This window comes from Leptonychotes weddellii, chromosome 3 (assembly GCF_054177405.1).
Source record: "Leptonychotes weddellii isolate Sample4059 chromosome 3, ASM5417740v2, whole genome shotgun sequence".
Classification (NCBI taxonomy): Eukaryota; Metazoa; Chordata; class Mammalia; order Carnivora; family Phocidae; genus Leptonychotes; species Leptonychotes weddellii.
Genome location: NC_138371.1, coordinates 86197323 through 86215553, shown reverse-complemented (window position 1 = coordinate 86215553; position 18231 = coordinate 86197323). Strand labels below are relative to the sequence as shown.

Here is an 18231-nt window from a genome sequence, read left to right as displayed (position 1 = left end):
AGACAATGGACTCTGAAAAACAAACAGGGTTCTAGAGGGGAGGGGGGTGGGAGGATGGGTTAGCCTGGTGGTGGGTATTGAGGAGGGCACGTTCTGCATGGAGCACTGGGTGTTATGCACAAACAATGAATCATGGAACACTTCATCTAAAACTAATGATGTAATGTATGGGGATTAACATAAGAATAAAAAAAATAAATTAAAAAAAAAATATGGATCTAAAAAAAAAAAAGAAATTATCCAATCCAAAGAAAGAAAGAAAAAAGAATAGAGAAAAATGAACAGCACTTAGTAGATCTGTGGTTCAGTGTCAGGTGTTACAAAGCATACATGTAATAATGGGTGTCCCAGATGAAAAGAAGGAAAGGGCAGGGGGAGGAAATACTCAAAGAAATAATGGCTGAAAACTTCTTAGATTCAATGAAAAAATATTTATGGACCCAGGACTCTGAACCAAATCTAGACACATTATCATCAACTTGCTGAAACCCAAAGCAAAGAGAATTTTGAAAGCAGCAAGAGAAAAATGATTTGTCATGTACAAAAGAACAATACTGTTTGCTGACAAAAACATTGGAGGCCAGAGGGCAGTGCAATGAGATATTGAGTGTTGAAAGAAAAAAAAAAACTGCCAGCCTAGAATACTGTATCCAGCACAACTATCTTTCAAAAAAATAAAGATGAAATAACACCATTACATAAACAAAGAGAATTCATTGCCTGGAGACCTACCTTATAGGCAGTATTAAAAGAAAGAGATGATAATTGGATCCATAGGAGGAATGAAGAGCATTGGAAATACTCTAGTACATACAAAAGGCAATTCTCTTAATTAAAAAAGCCCCTAATATTGCTTAAGCAATAATTATAACGCTGTACTGTTGGGTTTATAACGTAGGTAAATGTAATATATAAGACAGTATTGTACAAAGGAATAGGGGAGGAAATGGAGCTATACTGTGTAAAATTGCTAGATTTTACCAGAATTAATCTGAATAGATTTATAAATTAAAGGTACAGTTTGCAATATCCAAAGGTGTCTGGGAGGATGAAATTGAAAAAAGAAATTGCTTATTGAACACTTACATTTTCTCAGGTATATTGTACATTCTAGGTATAAATATGTCCAAGAAAGTTTTTTATTTATCATTACTGTTTTTGGTGATCCAGTATTTTATGCATATATTGTTTACACTATTCAAAGAGGCTCTGAATATATTCTTTCTTTCTTTCTGGAGGGGGGAGGGGCAGAGGGAGAGGGAGAGAGAATCTTAAGTAGGCTCCACACCCAGCGCAGAGCCTCACATGAGTCTCAGTTTCACAACCCTGAGATCATGACCTGAGCCAAAAGTAAGAGTTGGACGCTTAACTGATCGAGCCACCCAGGCGCCCCTGAATATATTTCTTTCTAAATTAAGAAAGAAACTCTACATGTAGGAGATGTAAAATGGTAGCATTCAAAGTTGGTGTGTGTTTTTATGATTTTCCTATGCAAGATAAACAACAGGTACAAATATTGGTTATTTGTTGTTGCTTTCAGTCTTTATTGGAGCAAGAAAGAAAAATGTATCTTAGAACAAAATAGATAAAAATGAGTGATTGTCCTACCTTTCTCAGTTGGAGAATGTGATGCTAAGGCACATTTATATTTAAATTTAGTATTTAGCATGTACAAAGTGTAATCTAACAGACTACCTAACATAAAACAGTTCTATTATTAAAAATTGCCATAGTGGGATTTTTATTTGTGTTGATATGGTTGAACACCTAATAAATTTAAATTACTAGACTAGATATTGTAGGATACATAAAGATTTATTAATGAAACTTACCGGACCATTCTACTCCCCCTTCACTTTTCCTATTCTTTCCTCCCCATCCCTTCCTTTCTACACACATATAAAAAGGGGGTTTAAACATCTCATACTTATTAATTTTGGACAGCCAAGCAGGAAATCATGGGAAATATGGGATATGTCCATCTGGATTTTTTAAGATTATGTTAGTTATATGTTTATGTATTTTTGTGCTTTTGATTTGTGACTTTTTTTCATAAATTAGATTTTACTATGTGTCTTCTGATATACATTTGTGTTAGCATTTCATGATTGCCTTTATGTCAGTAAACTTTTCTTTTAAAACCTTATTTTTTTTTTAATGACAAGTATCATGTAGTATGAGAGGGTTCTGTAATTATTTACCCATTTTTTTTTCCATTAAAGGATATTTAGGTTGTTTTTAGTTTTCACAATGAAACTGTTTACAGTAAGCATCATTATGCATAAAGGCATACCTCATTTTTGTGCTTTTCTTTATTGTATTTTGCAGATACTGATCTTTTACAAATTGAAGGTTTGTAGCACCCTATGTTGAGCAAGTGTGTATCTGCAAGTTGGTTTTTCTAGTAGCATTTATTCACTTCTGGTCTCTGTCATATTTTTATAATTCCTGCAGTATTTCAAACTTTTTCATTATTTTTCTATTTATTGTTGTAATCTGTGATTGCTGAAATCTCAGAAGATTGTTAGCATTTATTAGTAACAAAGTATTTTTTATTTAAGGTATTTACATTTTTTTTGACAAGATGCTGTTGGCACATTTAGTAGACTACAGTATAGTATAAAAATTATGTGCATTGGGAAACCAAAAAAATCATTTATACGTGCTTGATTTTGATATTTGCTTTATTGTGGTGATCTGGAACTGAACCCGCAATATCTTCAAGATATGCGTTTGTATGAATGTTTTTGGAAAATAGATAAAAAGAAATATAATTAGTACAAAGTTTGTGAATTTTAAATATTGATATATCCTGCCTTTTTGTTCTCCAAAAATGTTTTAAAAGTTTATACCACCACCTGTGGCATGTCCCAAACTCTTGCCAATACTGTATCTTACCAGTATTTTATATTTTTTGCCAATTTAATTGGTAAATAGTGATTATCTTCCCTTAATTTTATTTTCCTAATCACTAATAAGGTTGGACATCTTTGAATAAAATGCTTAGCTGTTGATATTTCTTATTCTTTAAAATATGTATCAGTTTTGCTCATATATTTGTTTAACTTTTTGTTGTTGTGAAAGATAACAAAATTTACTATTTTAACCATTTTTTAAGTGTACACTGGTGTTGAGTACATTCATATTTTTGTGCAACCATCACCAGTGTTCATCTCCAGAACTTTTTCATCATCCCATATTGAAACTCTGTACCCATTAAATGATAACTCCTCAATCCTTCATCCGCCAGGCCCTGTAACCACCATTCTATGTTCTGTCTCTGTAAGTTTGACTACTCTATGTACCTCATATAAATGTAATCATATGGTATTCATCCTTTTGTTACTGGCTTATTTCACTTAGCATTAAGTCTTCAAGGTTCATCTGTGTTGTAGTATGTATCAGAATTTCTTTTCCTTTTAATGCTGAATAATATTGCACTGTGTGCATATATCACATTTGTGTATCCATTCATCTATTGATAGACATCTGGGTTTCTACCTTTTGGCTGTGTGGATAAGGTGCTGTGAGCACGCATGTTCAAGTATCTTTGTGTCCCTGCTTTTAATTTTTCTGGGTATATACCCAGATCTGAAACTGCTGGTCATTCTGTGTTTCAGTTTTTGATGAATCACGGTACTGTTTTTCCATAGTGGCTGTACTATTTTATATTCGCACCATTCATGCCCAGTGGTTCTCACTTCCGCATATCCTTGCCAACGTTTGTTATGTGTTTTATTTTGCTTGTTACAGTAGCCATCGTAGTGGGTGTGAAGTCATATTTCACTGTGGGTTTGATTTACATTTCCTAATTAGTGATGTTGAGCGCATCTTTTCATGTGCTTATTTTCCTATTGTATATGTTTTTTGGACTAATGTCTATTCACGTTCTTTGTTCACTTTTTAATCAGGTTGCTTGTTTTTTGTTGTTGATTTTTCTCATTTTTTAAGGCCTCCACTTAATGTTTGCTTAGTTGAAGGCATCGTCTCAGGCCTCAAATAGGTCTAATACAGATAGTAAATCAGTGATATATATTGATCTTTCAAAGATAATAATAGTACCTGGAAAAATACAGTAGAATTCAGAGAAGATAGCATATTTTAACCAGAGTGGTGGGGTAGTATTTGAGGTAAATCTTCAAAGAATGTATCAGTCAGATACTGATAGAATGAGGGAAAACATTCCAGTTAGAGGAAATAAAGACATAGAGAACACAATTAATTTTATTGCATATATACAGAACGCAGTTTGGTTTGGCTTATTTGTTGTTATTGGGAGTATACACTGGCACAGTTTGTGTGTGTGTGGAGAGGGAGAAGATAGTTTGGCAGCAGCTATAACAGATACAGATGTTCTTTTATCCGTCAACTTAATAGGATTTTATCCTATAGTTATATTTGTAGAAATAGTAGCAGTGTTAGAATGGAATAAAACTGGAGACAGAGTACTGATTGGTAGGGGATTACCCTTTGAAAAGGAGTTACAGAAAGCATAAATATTATAATCTTATTTGAGGGTAGGATGAGTACATGGATAGATTATTTCTGGAAGAATAACCAAGAACTGTTTGTTTTTTTTTTAAGATTTTATTTATTTATTTGAGAGAGAGAATAAGATAGAGAGAGAGCATGAGGGGGGGAGGGTCAGAGGGAGAAGCAGACTCCCTGCTGAGCAGGGAGCCCCATGTGGGACTCTATCCCGGGACTCCAGGATCATGACCTGAGCCGAAGGCAGTCGCTTAACCAACTGAGCTACCTAGGCGCCCCAGAATAACCAAGAACTGTTGACTGTGGTTTCACTCTAGTGTGGGTGATGGCATGGGGAAAAATGTTCACTTGTTTTGTTTTCTTTCTTCCAAGGACATTAAAAAAGAGAAAAGTGTATTTTTAAAACCTTTAGAGCTTAAAATTCATAGCTCTGGATTCTTTCCAGTATTCAGTGCCATTTCTGTATAACTAATTTTTGATTTCAGCAGGTAGGTATTTTTCAAATAATGGTTTTGTATTCTGAAGTTTTCCCTGTTTAATGGCAGTGGTTCTTTTTTTAAAGGTATGGACTGCGGGAGTTTGTGGTGATTGCCCCTGCTGCAAACCATGATGCAGTTCTCAGTGAATCTAAGTGCAATCTTCTTCTGAGTTCTGTGTCTATTGCTTTGGGAAACACTGGCTGGTAGGTGAACATTTTGAAAACCTAGACATTGAATTAAAAACTATTTTTAATTATAATTAATGAAGGAAAATGGTTTCTAAGTTATATTTAAAAAAAAATTCTTAGGATTCCTACTTATGCATTATTATATTGGAATATCATATAGAAGGACAAACTCAAAACCTTTAGTGAGTGCATTTCTAAAGGGAAATTTACTGAACTATGCAATGAATATTTGAAATGAGTAAATTGTACTCTTTTTGTGTTTTGCTTTCAAGTGTTTAGTTTATTTAAATTTTGTTACAAAATCTAATTTTCAAACTTAAAAACAGATCGTTGAATTGTTCGACCTCAACTGAGATTACCTAAGTCAGATGACTCAAACTTTTTGCTGCTCTATGTATGTCCGCAAATGACTGAAAATGCTGAGTATTGATTTGGGGGTTACAAATAAATTTTAGGGAGTAGGCTTATTTGCAAACATGCAAATCTGTGAATAATAAGGATTGGTTCTATCTTCAAATGATAAAGTAAAAAATATTTCACCACTAATGTTGTTTTGATTTGTATTGTTTCATACCTGTGAATCAAATTTTATTTTGCCTTTAAAAGGCTAATATGGTACTGATGCCAGCAGGCCTGATCTGGACCCAGAGAGGGTCCCTCAGGACCAACCAGAGGGGTCCCTGGATGCGTGCAGGATAGAAATCAAATGTGAGCCAGCAAGAGATGAAAGCGGTATTTATTAAGGGCATAGAGAGAGTGGCAGGTACAGAGTATCTGAGAGACTCAGGAAAGGGGGAAGTCTCATCTTTGCTTCGGGCCTGGGAGTTTTTGTTGAGGATCATGGTCTGGTGTATGTGTCCTCTCAGGCATCCAGGAACTGGTTAGATCAAAGGTGAGGGCCCATGTGTTATTCCTTGGAGCCTGGGTATCTTGACATGGATATGTCTAGTGCTGGTGGTCTGGAATGCACATATGATAGCTTTGTCTGGTTATTCTCACCTGGTCCTTCCTTAAATGTTATCTTTTCTAGAGAAATCATTAACTCCTTGCCTCTTACAAGGAGGACATAAACTACTGAGGCATGTGTAAAGTGGGGGTGCAGGTCCTAGCAAGAGTAGAAGCAGGAAAAGGAGCAAAAAGCAGATTTTTATGGAGTCCTTCAGTCCCTATCTTAATATGATCATTTTTATTCAAGAAAATTTTCATTGTGCCCTTTTTTTTTTTTTTTTTTTTTTACTTTCAGCTATTTTAAAACAATTTTCTGAATATAAAGTTCCACTAGATGATTGTTTCTTCAGCTTATTAGTGTACGGAGAAAAGAAACTAATTGTGTCTCTTATAAATATAAGCCTGAGGTCCTTGCTTAGTGTTTTTAAATATTTTTAAATATTTGAGATTAAAATAATGGGGAAGTTTTTAGATTTAGGAATTAGTGTTTAATGAACTTAAAATCTATTCCTATTTAATTGTGTCCTACAGCCAGGTGCCACTCTTTGTGCAAATTCATCACAAATGGCGAAGAATGTATGTGGGAGAATGTCAGGGTCATGGTGTCCGAACTGATTTTGAAATGGTTCATCTTCGGAAAGTGCCAAATCAGTACACTCATTTATCAGGTCTGCTGGATATCTTCAAATCAAAGATTGTGAGTTTGTATTGATACTGTCAGTCTTATCTGGGATCCAGATGAAAGTAGCAGTTTGGTAATTTTATTGAGTATGTAGAAACATTTCTCTATAATATTGATAATGTAATTAGTGGAAGAAAGATATAATTGACTATATAAATTACTGTGTATGTTCAAAGAAACAGTATCCAGTTAGATTTTTAGTGTACTAATGCTAAAGAACAACTAATTAAACTAATTTTGTTCAGTTTGTTAACATTTATTTACTGTGTTATCTCTTTCTACTCTTTCTCCTCTAATAGTAAAACAGTTGGCCCTTGAACAGTACGGAGCTTGGGATCCTGACATCCCATCTCCCCTGTGCATAGTCAAAAATGCACTTATAGCTTCTGACTCCCCCAAAACTTGATTATCATTAGCCTGCTGTTGACTGGAAGCCACACCAGTAACATAAACACTTGATTAACCCATATTTTGTGGTGTTATATGTACTATATATTATATTCTTACAATAAAGTAAGCTGGAGAAAAGAAGATGTTACTAAGAAAATCGTAAGGAAGACAAAACACATTTATAGTACTGTATTGTAAAAAGCTCATCTATAGGTGGACCTGCATAGTTCAGACCCATGTTCAGGGGTCAGCTATTGCCAACCTCCCCAGATGAGTGTGCTTCAGGTAGCTGCTTGTTAATTATACTAGTTTTGCAGTCTTTCTGATGGTTGGGAAATTTTAAAAAGGAAAAAATAATGAGGAAAATGCTGAAATTTCTCTTTTAGTAGGTATGGTAGCTATTTAGGATTAGAACTTAATTTCATAAAAATGTTTTCAATGTTGAGGCCCTAAATAGTGTAGGGTAGGATTATTACCACCCAGATAAGTCCATCTGACATTTTTTTTAAAAAGTAATGCATGTCACCATGTTAAGAAATTTAAATAAAGTAAAAGCTTCCTTTCATCTCTTAATCTTGCTCCTCAAAATAACTACTGTTAGCAGTTTCTTGTGTTTATCGCCACCAAAAGATCATAGAAGCATATATTTTACAGAGTTTCGTGTATGTATGTAATTTTTTTTCAAAAATTTTGAAAGCTTTAAGTACTGCTTCATTCTACATGTGGTGTTTTGAGAAATATTTGAAAAAGGTAAGTATGTATATATTTCTGTCCCATTTGTTTCCCTTTGCTCTCTCACCAGAAGTTTTCAATTACGTATTTTTAGATCAGGTTTCTGGTCAGATCAGGTTCTGGTCAGATGGAGTCCTTCAGTCAGTAAAGTGTACTTCACTTTATTCCTTCTTCAAAACATTAATGAACATTATTTTCATGGATCTCTTATGTCCCTTACGTAGCTGAACTTCTCTTTATTGAAACTAGGGACCACCTTGATCTGTGGAGCCTAATTTAGATTATGACAGTTTGCTAGTTGTACTTTTAGAAAAAGTGTTCTTAATCAGTTCATCACATTATCTGGCAGAACTTTCACAAAACTCACTCACCTAGATATGAAACACCTCTCAAAATTGATTTTTTTAAAAGTAGGCTCCATGCTCTATGTGGAGCTTGAACTCACGACCCTGAAATCAAGAGTCGTGTTCTTTACCAACTGAGCAAGCCAGGCGCCCCTCAAAATTGATTTGATAAGAGTTAAACTTAAAATAATTGAGAGTTGTTTGGGTACTTTAGGGGTTTTACATAGCTAAAACTACCCAGTATGTGACTCTTCTGTAATCTCTCTCTAAAGCTATCTTTATTTTACTTTTTTTTTTTAAAGATTTTATTTATTTATTTGACAGAGAGAGACACAGAGAGGGAACACAAGCAGGAGGAGTGGGAGAGGGAGAAGCAGGCTTCCCGCAGAGCAGCCCAATGTTGTTCTGTCCTGGCCATCCTTGCCAATCATCTGTTTTTCTCTCCATTCAGTTTCAAGGAGATGCTTATGTGCTTGCTTGCTTGCTTGCTTGCTTATTTATTTATTTATTTATTTATTTATTTATTTATTTAAAAGATTTTATTTATCTGAGAGAGAGGGAGCATATGAGCAGGAAGAGGGGCAGAGGGAGAAGCAGGCACCCTACTGAGCGGCAAGCCTGATGCGGGGCTCCATCCCAGGACCCTGGAATCATGACCTGAGCTGAAGGCAGATGCTTAACGACTGAGCCACCCAGGCACCCCTAAAGCTATCTTGATAAAAATTACTCTTTAACACCTGCTTGCAATGTTCCAGAGCACTCACCCTTCACTGGAAGTTTATTTCGTTTTTGCATAGACTAATTTATTAGAAAAGGCTTTCCTTCTGGCAGGGGTGGGGGATCAGTTTTGCCCTTTGGGGTACATAAATTTAAATTCTGCCATAATCCTCTAAATATATGAAAATTCGTACTCTAGTCTTTTCTTTTTTCATTTAGACATTCTTCTTTCACATGCTTTTTATATATCATGGTTTTATATTCTTGAATGTTGATTTGGATATTTATCTCTTTTAGAACTACATTTCTTCATGTTTTGTGGAAATTTTGTTTGCAGGCTCATTTAGAATGAATGTTGTATTTAAAATTTTTAACTTTCTCTCCCATCCTCCCCTTTGGCTCTGTAATCTTGTGGTTGCTCCCTACCTGTAGAAAATTTCAGAGTTGGGTTTTAAAATGGTGTTTGGAGCCTCTTGCTCTGTGGTGATATTGGGGATATTGATTATCTGGTCTTGGAATTACTGGATTGCTTGCTTAGATTATGAGAGTGTTTTTTCCCCCTCACTCAGTGACTCTCCCCAGCCCCTAACTTCCAACAAAGCTGCTGTACCAAGTAGGTGTGCCCTGTCCCAGTGTCTGCCTTAAGCAGAGTATTACAGTGCACTCACTCTGGGCAGAGTTGAACTTCCAGTTCCACTTAATGCAGTCTGTAATCCTAGGCTGTCACTGCCTCTTCTTCCACACCTGGAACTCAGCAGGCATGTGCCTTAAGCCCCACTTAAAACTTGGGATTTTGTGTACCTTTTCTAGGGCCCCAAAAGATATATTTATGTCATGTTTGATCCTAGCTATTCCTTTCTGGTTATCTCTTCTATATTTATCTGTGTTGCTATCTAACTGGAGCAGAGGTTATGTGTCAAAGCAACTTTGTTATGGTTTTTAGACTATATGTATCTTATTATGGGTGAACACTCACTTAATATCTGCCCTTGACTGAGAAGTCTATTATTCCTAACCAGCCAGAATCTTACCTTGCTCGTCTAGGACACAGCAGCCCAAAACTGAATTATCTTTCTTTTGGGCCACCTTGTATTGTGACTTTAGGTTGAGTTTGTATTTGGTTAAAGCTACTAGTGACATTTATAGATGCTGATACTGAGCTAAATGTCTTTCATTCCTCCTGATCAGTAGTATCAGCAACACCTGGTAACTGGTTAGATATGCAGAATACTCTTGAATTTATAGTTCCACATGTTCCATAGGTGAATCCTTGTATATTTAAGTCCTACTCCACATTAATGTAGGTTAACCATTATTAAGGCAATCTGAGATCATAGGATGTTTAGGTGATATTTATTTTCATGATTTTTAATGAATGCAAAGATGAATCTAAATTTTATGTTAACTGATTCATTAGTATATTTTGCATGAGTGACCATTTGTCTTAGTCTAAAATTATGGTTAAATTATTCAAAACTGACTTTAATTTGAGTTTATTTTCATTTGAAAGAAAGAAAAGACATTGTCTCCTCAATCCTAGTCTTACACTTTATAATAGTTTCACTTATTTAAAAAATGAATCAGGGCGCCTGGGTGGCTCAGTCGTTAAGCGTCTGCCTTCGGCTCAGGTCATGATCCCAGGGTCCTGGGATCAAGTCCCACATCGGGCTCCCTGCTCAGCGGGAAGCCTGCTTCTCTCTCTCCCACTCCCCCTGCTTGTGTTCCTGCTCTCGCTATCTCTCTCTCTGTCAAATAAATAAATAAAATCTTTAAAAAAAAAAAAAAGAATCAGATTTTTTCACATTCATTATGGCTGAACAGAATAGTAAGAAATTATATTTGTATAATTAAAATTGTTAAAAATGGGCGCCTGGGTGGCTCAGTCGTTAAGCGTCTGCCTTCGGCTCAGGTCATGATCCCAGGGTCCTGGGATCGAGTCCCACATAGGGCTCCCTGCTTGGCAGGAAGCCTGCTTCTCGCTCTCCCACTCCCCCTGCTTGTGTTCCTGCTCTCGCTATCTCTCTCTCTGTCAAATAAATAAATAAAATCTTTAAAAAAAAAAAAATTGTTAAAAATATTTTGAAGGAGCATTTAGTTTGTTTCCAGGTAGAGGTTTATTTATTTATTTGTTTGTTTTTAAAAGATTTATTTATTTTAGAGTGAGAGTGCGAGTGAGCACGAGCTGGGGGAGGGGCAGTGGGAGAGGGAGAGGGACAGGCAGCCTCCATGCCAAGCAGGGAACCCAGAGATCTGACATGGGCCAGATGTGGGGCCCAACACAAGGGGTTCAGTCTCAGGATCCTGAGATTATGACCTGAGCTGAAATCAAGAGTTGGAGGCTTAACCATTCACCCACCTAGGTGCCCCTCCAGTTAGGAAACAGCTTCATGTTCATGTAATTTGCTCTCTGGCATTGTTTTTAACACTTTTTTTTAAAGCTATACGATATTGTCTTTGCATTTATTTCCTAGGGATGTCCTTTAACTCCTTTGCCTCCAGTTAGTATTGCTATTCGCTTTACGTATGTACTTCAGGATTGGCAGCAGTATTTTTGGCCTCAGCAACCTCCAGGTGAGATAATTTAGAGTATATTTAACTTAATGAATATAAGTGGAAAAGAAAATATATTCAGAAATTAAACTTATTTAACAGTGTGTTTCAAGTGTTTTAAATTTGAAATGTTTGTAATTCATTCTAAATGCAGTATTGCTGATTTCATTGCCTTTATCGTTTTTTTTCTCTTGAAAAAAGCTTTGAAGTTTGTTCTAGAGACAACATTACTCTATATGTGACAATCTGTCTTTGAAAGCTAACATTATTTATAAAGCATCCCCCTGCTGTGGAACATCATGTGCTGCAAATTAGTATGTAGTGAATTATTAAAATGTCTGTTTTTAGAATGTAATACGGAAGCCACCCTCATAAGCTGAGAACCTTATGGAAAGTAGAGATTGAAGAAGAGTGCTAAATAAGGAAAGCAGGAAAGAAAAAAAAATGTGTATATACACATATACTTACGATAGGTAGAGCTCTAGAATATTTTATTTTAACTTGCTTTTGATGTAATTAAAACCAGTTTACCCGCTTAGCCATAAAGCAGTATATACTGATAAACTGATTCATTCAGTAATCATTAATTATTAACCTATAATGGGCCAGCTTGGGATGTTTGGGCTGCAGGTGTGAACAAGATATTACCTAAATTCTAGAAAAGTTCACCCTACTGGACATACAGCCTAATTAAGTGAGGGTTTGGTTCCTGGGTGTTTCTCACATAGAAGTGTAATTATATTCAAGTATATCTATAAGAAATGTAATACAAATTTATAAATAATTACAAGGATTTTACTAGCCTGACACATTTCTCACTCTACCCCGCTCAGAGAAAAATAAATTAGAATAAAACAATATTCTTTACTGTTTTTGTTTCAAGTAGTTGGTTATTTATAGGATGGAAAATCGGTAGTTTTGGAATGATATTAGAATTAATGTAGTACATCCTTAGCCTTTGGTAGTTATATATGCTATCAGTATTTTATTTATGTACCACAGAATAATTTGAAATTCTAATGTACAATGAAAGAATTGCAACTAAACTATAGCAAAGGGAAATAAAAGCTAAGCTGTGAATTAAATTAGAAGAAAGACTTAAGTGTTCATTTTGGTAATTTTAGTTTCCAGACAATACCCTCTAGACAATTTGTAGCCAGCTTCTCTGTGAAAGTTTCAGTTCCTGCCCTCCTTTTCCTTTTTTTCAAAGGCTGCTCTATTATTAGTCAATTTTAAATATTTCCCAAGATGATACAGTCTGTGGTGATCTAAGAGGAAGCCCAAGAGCCAGAATGTTAGCATTATAATTTTGATTGCCAGTAAAGCCTTTATTAATGTTCTCTTGCCAGTTCTTTTTTTTTTTTTAATTTGAGAGAGAGAATGAGAGAGAGAGCATGAGAGGGGGGAGGGTCAGAGGGAGAAGCAGACTCCCTGCCGAGCAGGGAGCCCGATGCGGGACTCGATCCTGGGACTCCAGGATCATGACCTGAGCCGAAGGCAGTTGCTTAACCAACTGAGCCACCCAGGCGCCCCGCCAGTTCTTTTTTAATGATGATCAAAATATTAACCGTTTGCAGTGAATTGAAGGCCATATAAATTTTTAATATTTTCTCCTATAAAGGGAAGGAAGGGATTTGAACATGTAATATGGGCCACACACTGTGCCTGACATTTTATATATTATTTCATGTAATTATCATTTATCTGTGATGTTTCTTAGAGAATATATGTGTGTTTGAGAACATAGGTAACTGGCCCAGGGTCACATGGTCATCAAATGATAAAGTTTGCTTTCAAACACTGGTCAAACTCCAAATCCCACGATACTTTCATTCCACAGTGTTGCTTCTGAACTTTGTGTGTGTGTGTGTGTGTTTGTTTTTTTGCTTTTTTTTTTAAAGAGAGGGAGAAGAGAGAGAGAGAATCTTAAGCAGGCTCCACTCGCAGTGTGGAGCTAGCCATGGGGCTCAGTCTCACAACCCTGAGATCATGACCTGAGCTGAAATCAAGAGTTGGATGCCTAACTGACTGAGCCACCCCTGTGCCCTGCTTTGGAACTTTTAATTGAATTAAAACTTTTGCACAGTTATGGTCTAGTAATAATTTTTAGCTTATTAATTTATAAAATATGCTTACTACACATTTTGAAGCTCTTAAAAATTCACATCTTGTAATAAACCTAGTCATTGTAATCTTTATTATTATAAGCATTCTTTAGTTGGAAAAGTGGAATGAAATTGACTTGAGAAAGTTTACTGATTCAAGTAATTGAGCCCTATTTAATGACTAATTTTAATTTAGTTAGGTTGCAGATAATTGTCAAACATGATTTTAGCAAATCTGGGGAATATTCATAACTCAACAATGGACTTTAATTTGTGGAATTCCCAGTATAGTGCAAATAATGAAAAGCAACCATTTGAATTATTTCAAAGAGAAATCTTTTTGATGTCTTTTAAAAGTGTTTTATTAGTTCTTTAAGAGGGGTGGAGTAAGGAGAGTGATTTACCCGCTACATTCTCCTCTAATTGCAGATACTATTCATAACAGAAAGGAAATTCTTTGTTGAACTTAAATTATTTCCATGTACTGCCATCTGAAATAAAAATTTATTAATAACTGATTTGCTATTCAGAAATTATTGACAGCAGAACTGTAGGTTGGTGATTACATTTTTAAATACTTGGATAATCTTTCTTTTAGATGATATTAATCACATTCTTAGAAAATGCAAAAAAATTTACAGGATTAATGTTCTCTCAAGCATTGTTTAAGGAATATTTCAAAAAGGTAAAATGTAGAATGCATGGCTTGAATGAAACACTATACAAATAGGAATTGTTCTCTTATTATAATATTCTATTTATTATAACTGCTTTTTATTACAAGCAGTCCAGTTAAAGATTCTTTGCTTTCTAACTTTCTGTGTGTGCTCTTGATATAGGCACATTTAAATATATGATTGCCCAAAGAGCTAACCTAATTAAATTCTTATTTCTTCATTTTTTGCTGAATAATGGAAAAATATTCCTTTTGTTTAGATATAGATGCCCTTGTAGGAGGGGAAGTTGGAGGCCTGGAGTTTGGCAAATTACCATTTGGTGCCTGTGAAGATCCTATAAGGTGGGATATCATTTGAATTACGGGATTACTTTTTTTTTTTTTTTAAGATTTTATTTATTTGAGAGAGAGAGCACATGTGCAGGAACAGAGGGGAGGGACAGAGGGAGAAGCAGACTCCCTGCTGAGCAGGGAGCCTGACATGGGGCTCCATCCCAGAACTCTGAAATCATTACTTGAGCCAAAGGCAGATGCTTAACTGACTGAGCCACTCAGGTGCCCTGGGACTTTACTTTTTAAATCCTATTAATACTGATTACTGTGTTTTGTAGCCTTCTGGAATGAGTACAGTATCGGAAGCAGACCCATACCTAACAGTCTGTCCGTTTGTTTTGTTTTTCCTCTGTAATTTAGAAGTAAAAGAAGCTTTCAAATAATACATAAAATGTGTATAATGCCACTTATTGATTATTCTTTATAGAAGTGATTCTTGGCCTACTTTTTTGGAAACATTTTATATATTGAAAAGCACAGAGAATGTCATATATAACAAACTTTCATGTAGTCATCACCGAGAATTAACAAATGTTTACATTTTTCCTGACCACTTTTTCCAAATGTGCAAATTAAGGCTTAAGTCAGACCTCTTAGGTTACCCAACTGCTTTTCTAGAAGAGCTACTGAACTTTAAGAAAATTTTGCTTTATAAAAAAATGTAAGGCTTGGAAAATTTAATCACTGAGAGCAAAATATTTGGAAAATATAAATAATGCTGATTTAGAAACTGTCTTATTTGTTTAGTTAAACTACTTGGCTAATTAAAAAATATATGCACAAACATCCATACCTTTTTTTTAATTTTTTTTTTTGTATCCAAAATGTGTTTATTGGGATGGTTTCCCACTCATTTTGATTCAGGGTGCTTTTAGTGCTGTTTCTGTCTGAAGGAGCATCCTTTTGTAAGCCTTGCTTTTCCTCCTATAGGCTGGCAAAGGATAGTGGAGCAGCCAACTCACAAAACTGTGCATGGCTAAAGATGGTGGTGATTTTGTAGCCTTGTGGGCACTTCATGTTCATGAAGTAGGATTTGGGGCTCTGCACCAGGCACTTCTTCTTGTGCTTCCGAATCTTCTCTTTCAGGGAGGGATGAAGGAGATTCTTTGCGAGTGGCATATTGTTGTGGGGAGATTATCACGCATACATACATTCTTTTTTTTTTTTTTTTTTAAATATTTTATTTATTTATTTGACAGAGAGAGACAGCGCGAGAGCAGGAACACAAACGGGGAGTGGGAGAGGGAGAAGCAGGCTTCCCGCGGAGCAGGGAGCCCGATGCGGGGCTCGATCCCAGGACCCTGGGATCATGACCTGAGCCGAAGGCAGACGCTTAACGACTGAGCCACCCAGGCGCCCCGCATACATACATTCTTAATACTCTTACATAGAGGTAGAAATAGTAGTAGTTTTAACTTAAAATCATTCAAGGGAAAGATAAAGTAAGTATCTTTTGTAATTGATATTTATTATATGTGCCAGGCACTATGCTGAATTAGGAAGCTATAGAAGTAAATAAAACACTTTCTGGCTTCTTGGCATTTACAATCTGATTGAAGGAAATGGACAAAATAATCACCTAAATAAGTGAACAGTTTTATAAGCTGTGGGGTAATTTGAAGGAAATGTACAGGTTATAATAACAGTAAAATGAGAAACTAGTTTGGATTGGGATGCCATCAGGAAAGTATTCTGAAAGGAAGTGTCTCAGGGAGGATTTAGCCAGGCAGAGAGAGAGAATGACCATTGCAGGTGGAATGAAGAGCCTGTGTAAAGGCCTTGATACAGGGAAGAGTTTGATGAAATTTACCAGAGGATAAAGAAGGTGGCCATCAAGGCATAGTAAATAAGGGAGAAATGGTATATTTGTGGCCCTCCAGCTGGTTCAGTCATTAGATTTTGCTTAGAGAAAATTTTAGGGAGAGAGAATAAAATTGACCTGGTAATAGAAATGTGAAGGAATTAATTAATAAATATTTCTTAATTTTAAGTCATGATGAGGAATCAGCAGAGAAATAGATGATCAAAGAAGAGTACAAAAATAATTTGGGGATGAGATGGTGTGTATGGTAAACCATTTAAATCGCAAATGCTGTGGGCATGCACAATGCTTTTGAAAAGGAATCTTTGGTGGTGGAAGAGGGAATGAGGCATTTTTCAATGTCCCCTCCTTGTCAGAGAAGTTGTTCTGTAGTTAGAGGGTGAGGAGAGAACATAGTCATAAAAGCTTAGGGGGCGCCTGGGTGGCTTAGTCGTTAAGCGTCTGCCTTCAGCTCAGGTCATGATCCCAGGGTCCTGGGATCGAGCCCCGCATCGGGCTCTCTGCTCGGCGGGAAGCCTGCTTCTCCCTCTCCCACTCCCCCTGCTTGTGTTCCCTCTCTCGCTGTCTCTCTCTCTGTTGGAAAAAAATAAATAAAAATATTTTTAAAAAACTTAGGAAATGAATCTGAGGTTAATACCTAAAATTATTTTAGAGCTTAGAGTTTTAAACTTGTAATCATTCATGTCCTTTAATATTACATACTGTCTAGTCATTTTTTTACCTTAAAAATTTATTTTATTATGAAAGTAATAAATTTATGCTAAGTAAGGGAAATTTAGAAAACATAAAAAGAGGCAAAAACCATGTTTGCTAGTCAAGTTTCTTAGTTGTAAACTATAGTAGTCAACTGTGACTAATTCAGTCAAAAAATCAACTTACTGAAGAGGTATTTGGTAACACAGAAGTTTAATTGGGACCATTATAGGACCCAGTTCAGAAAATAGGATTGAGCCAATGGTGGCTAGTTGTCCAGTTATTAACCAAGGTTATACTATATTGTTGTAGATTCTGACCCTGTTACCACAGTGAATTCTAAAATGTAGAGTCCAGACTGGAGCTGCCAGTCAGTTGAGCACCACTGAAGATCAGAGAAAATAAGTAATTGGTTCTTTTGGCTTCTTTACTCTCCAAACTTCACTCTCCAAGAAGTGGGTTCAAAATCTCGACAGGAAAAAAAATATTCACTAAATTCATAATCCCACTACTCATAGATGGTCACTGATGACAACTTGGTCTCTGCAAGACTCTCCAGTTCAGTGATTTGCTAGGAGGATTCACAGCATTTAATTGTGCTCATGGCTATGGTGTATTACATTGAAAGGATATAATGCAAAAATCAGGAAAGAGAAAAGGCACATAGGGTGAGGTCCAGAGCCAACCAAGGACCAGCTTCCTTTCCTAGTGTAGTTACTCAGGACACACTTAATTCTCCTAGCAATGAATTGTGACATGTGTGAAAGGCTGTCTACCAGGGAAACTCATTAGAGGCTCACTACATGGTGTGTTTATCTGAGGCTGGTTACTTAGGCATTCTGTCCATGTACCAGAGGAAGGCAGGCGTTCAGCATAAACCATACTGTTTAGGTAGTAGTTTAGGCACAGTGAGCCACCCCTATCAAGGAATGATAGGAACCCCCCAAAATCTAAGTTCCCAGATGGCAAGTCAAGGGTGAACCTCGCAGGTTGTCCTTTTCTAAGTATCAGGCCTGCTATGATAACTCTTCCTCACTCGGTATGTTTGTATATTTTATAAATATATGTCATCCTCTATGTTTTG

General features: G+C 36.0%; 1 protein-coding gene and 1 pseudogene across 2 annotated transcripts in view; one reads left to right on the top strand and one right to left on the bottom strand.

Annotated features, from left to right (window-relative positions):
* The window catches only part of RAB3GAP1 (RAB3 GTPase activating protein catalytic subunit 1), a 115579-nt gene that overhangs the window by 48263 nt on the left and 49085 nt on the right, over window positions 1-18231 (top strand). For both annotated transcript variants that reach the window (XM_081814557.1, XM_081814556.1), the window contains exons 6-9: window positions 5051-5170; window positions 6635-6800; window positions 11440-11539; window positions 14560-14641. In XM_081814557.1, coding sequence (XP_081670683.1) covers window positions 5051-5170; window positions 6635-6800; window positions 11440-11539; window positions 14560-14641 — 468 coding nt within the window. The remainder of the gene's footprint in view (window positions 1-5050; window positions 5171-6634; window positions 6801-11439; window positions 11540-14559; window positions 14642-18231) is intronic.
* LOC115942507 (small ribosomal subunit protein eS27-like pseudogene) lies at window positions 15443-15751 on the bottom strand (annotated as a pseudogene).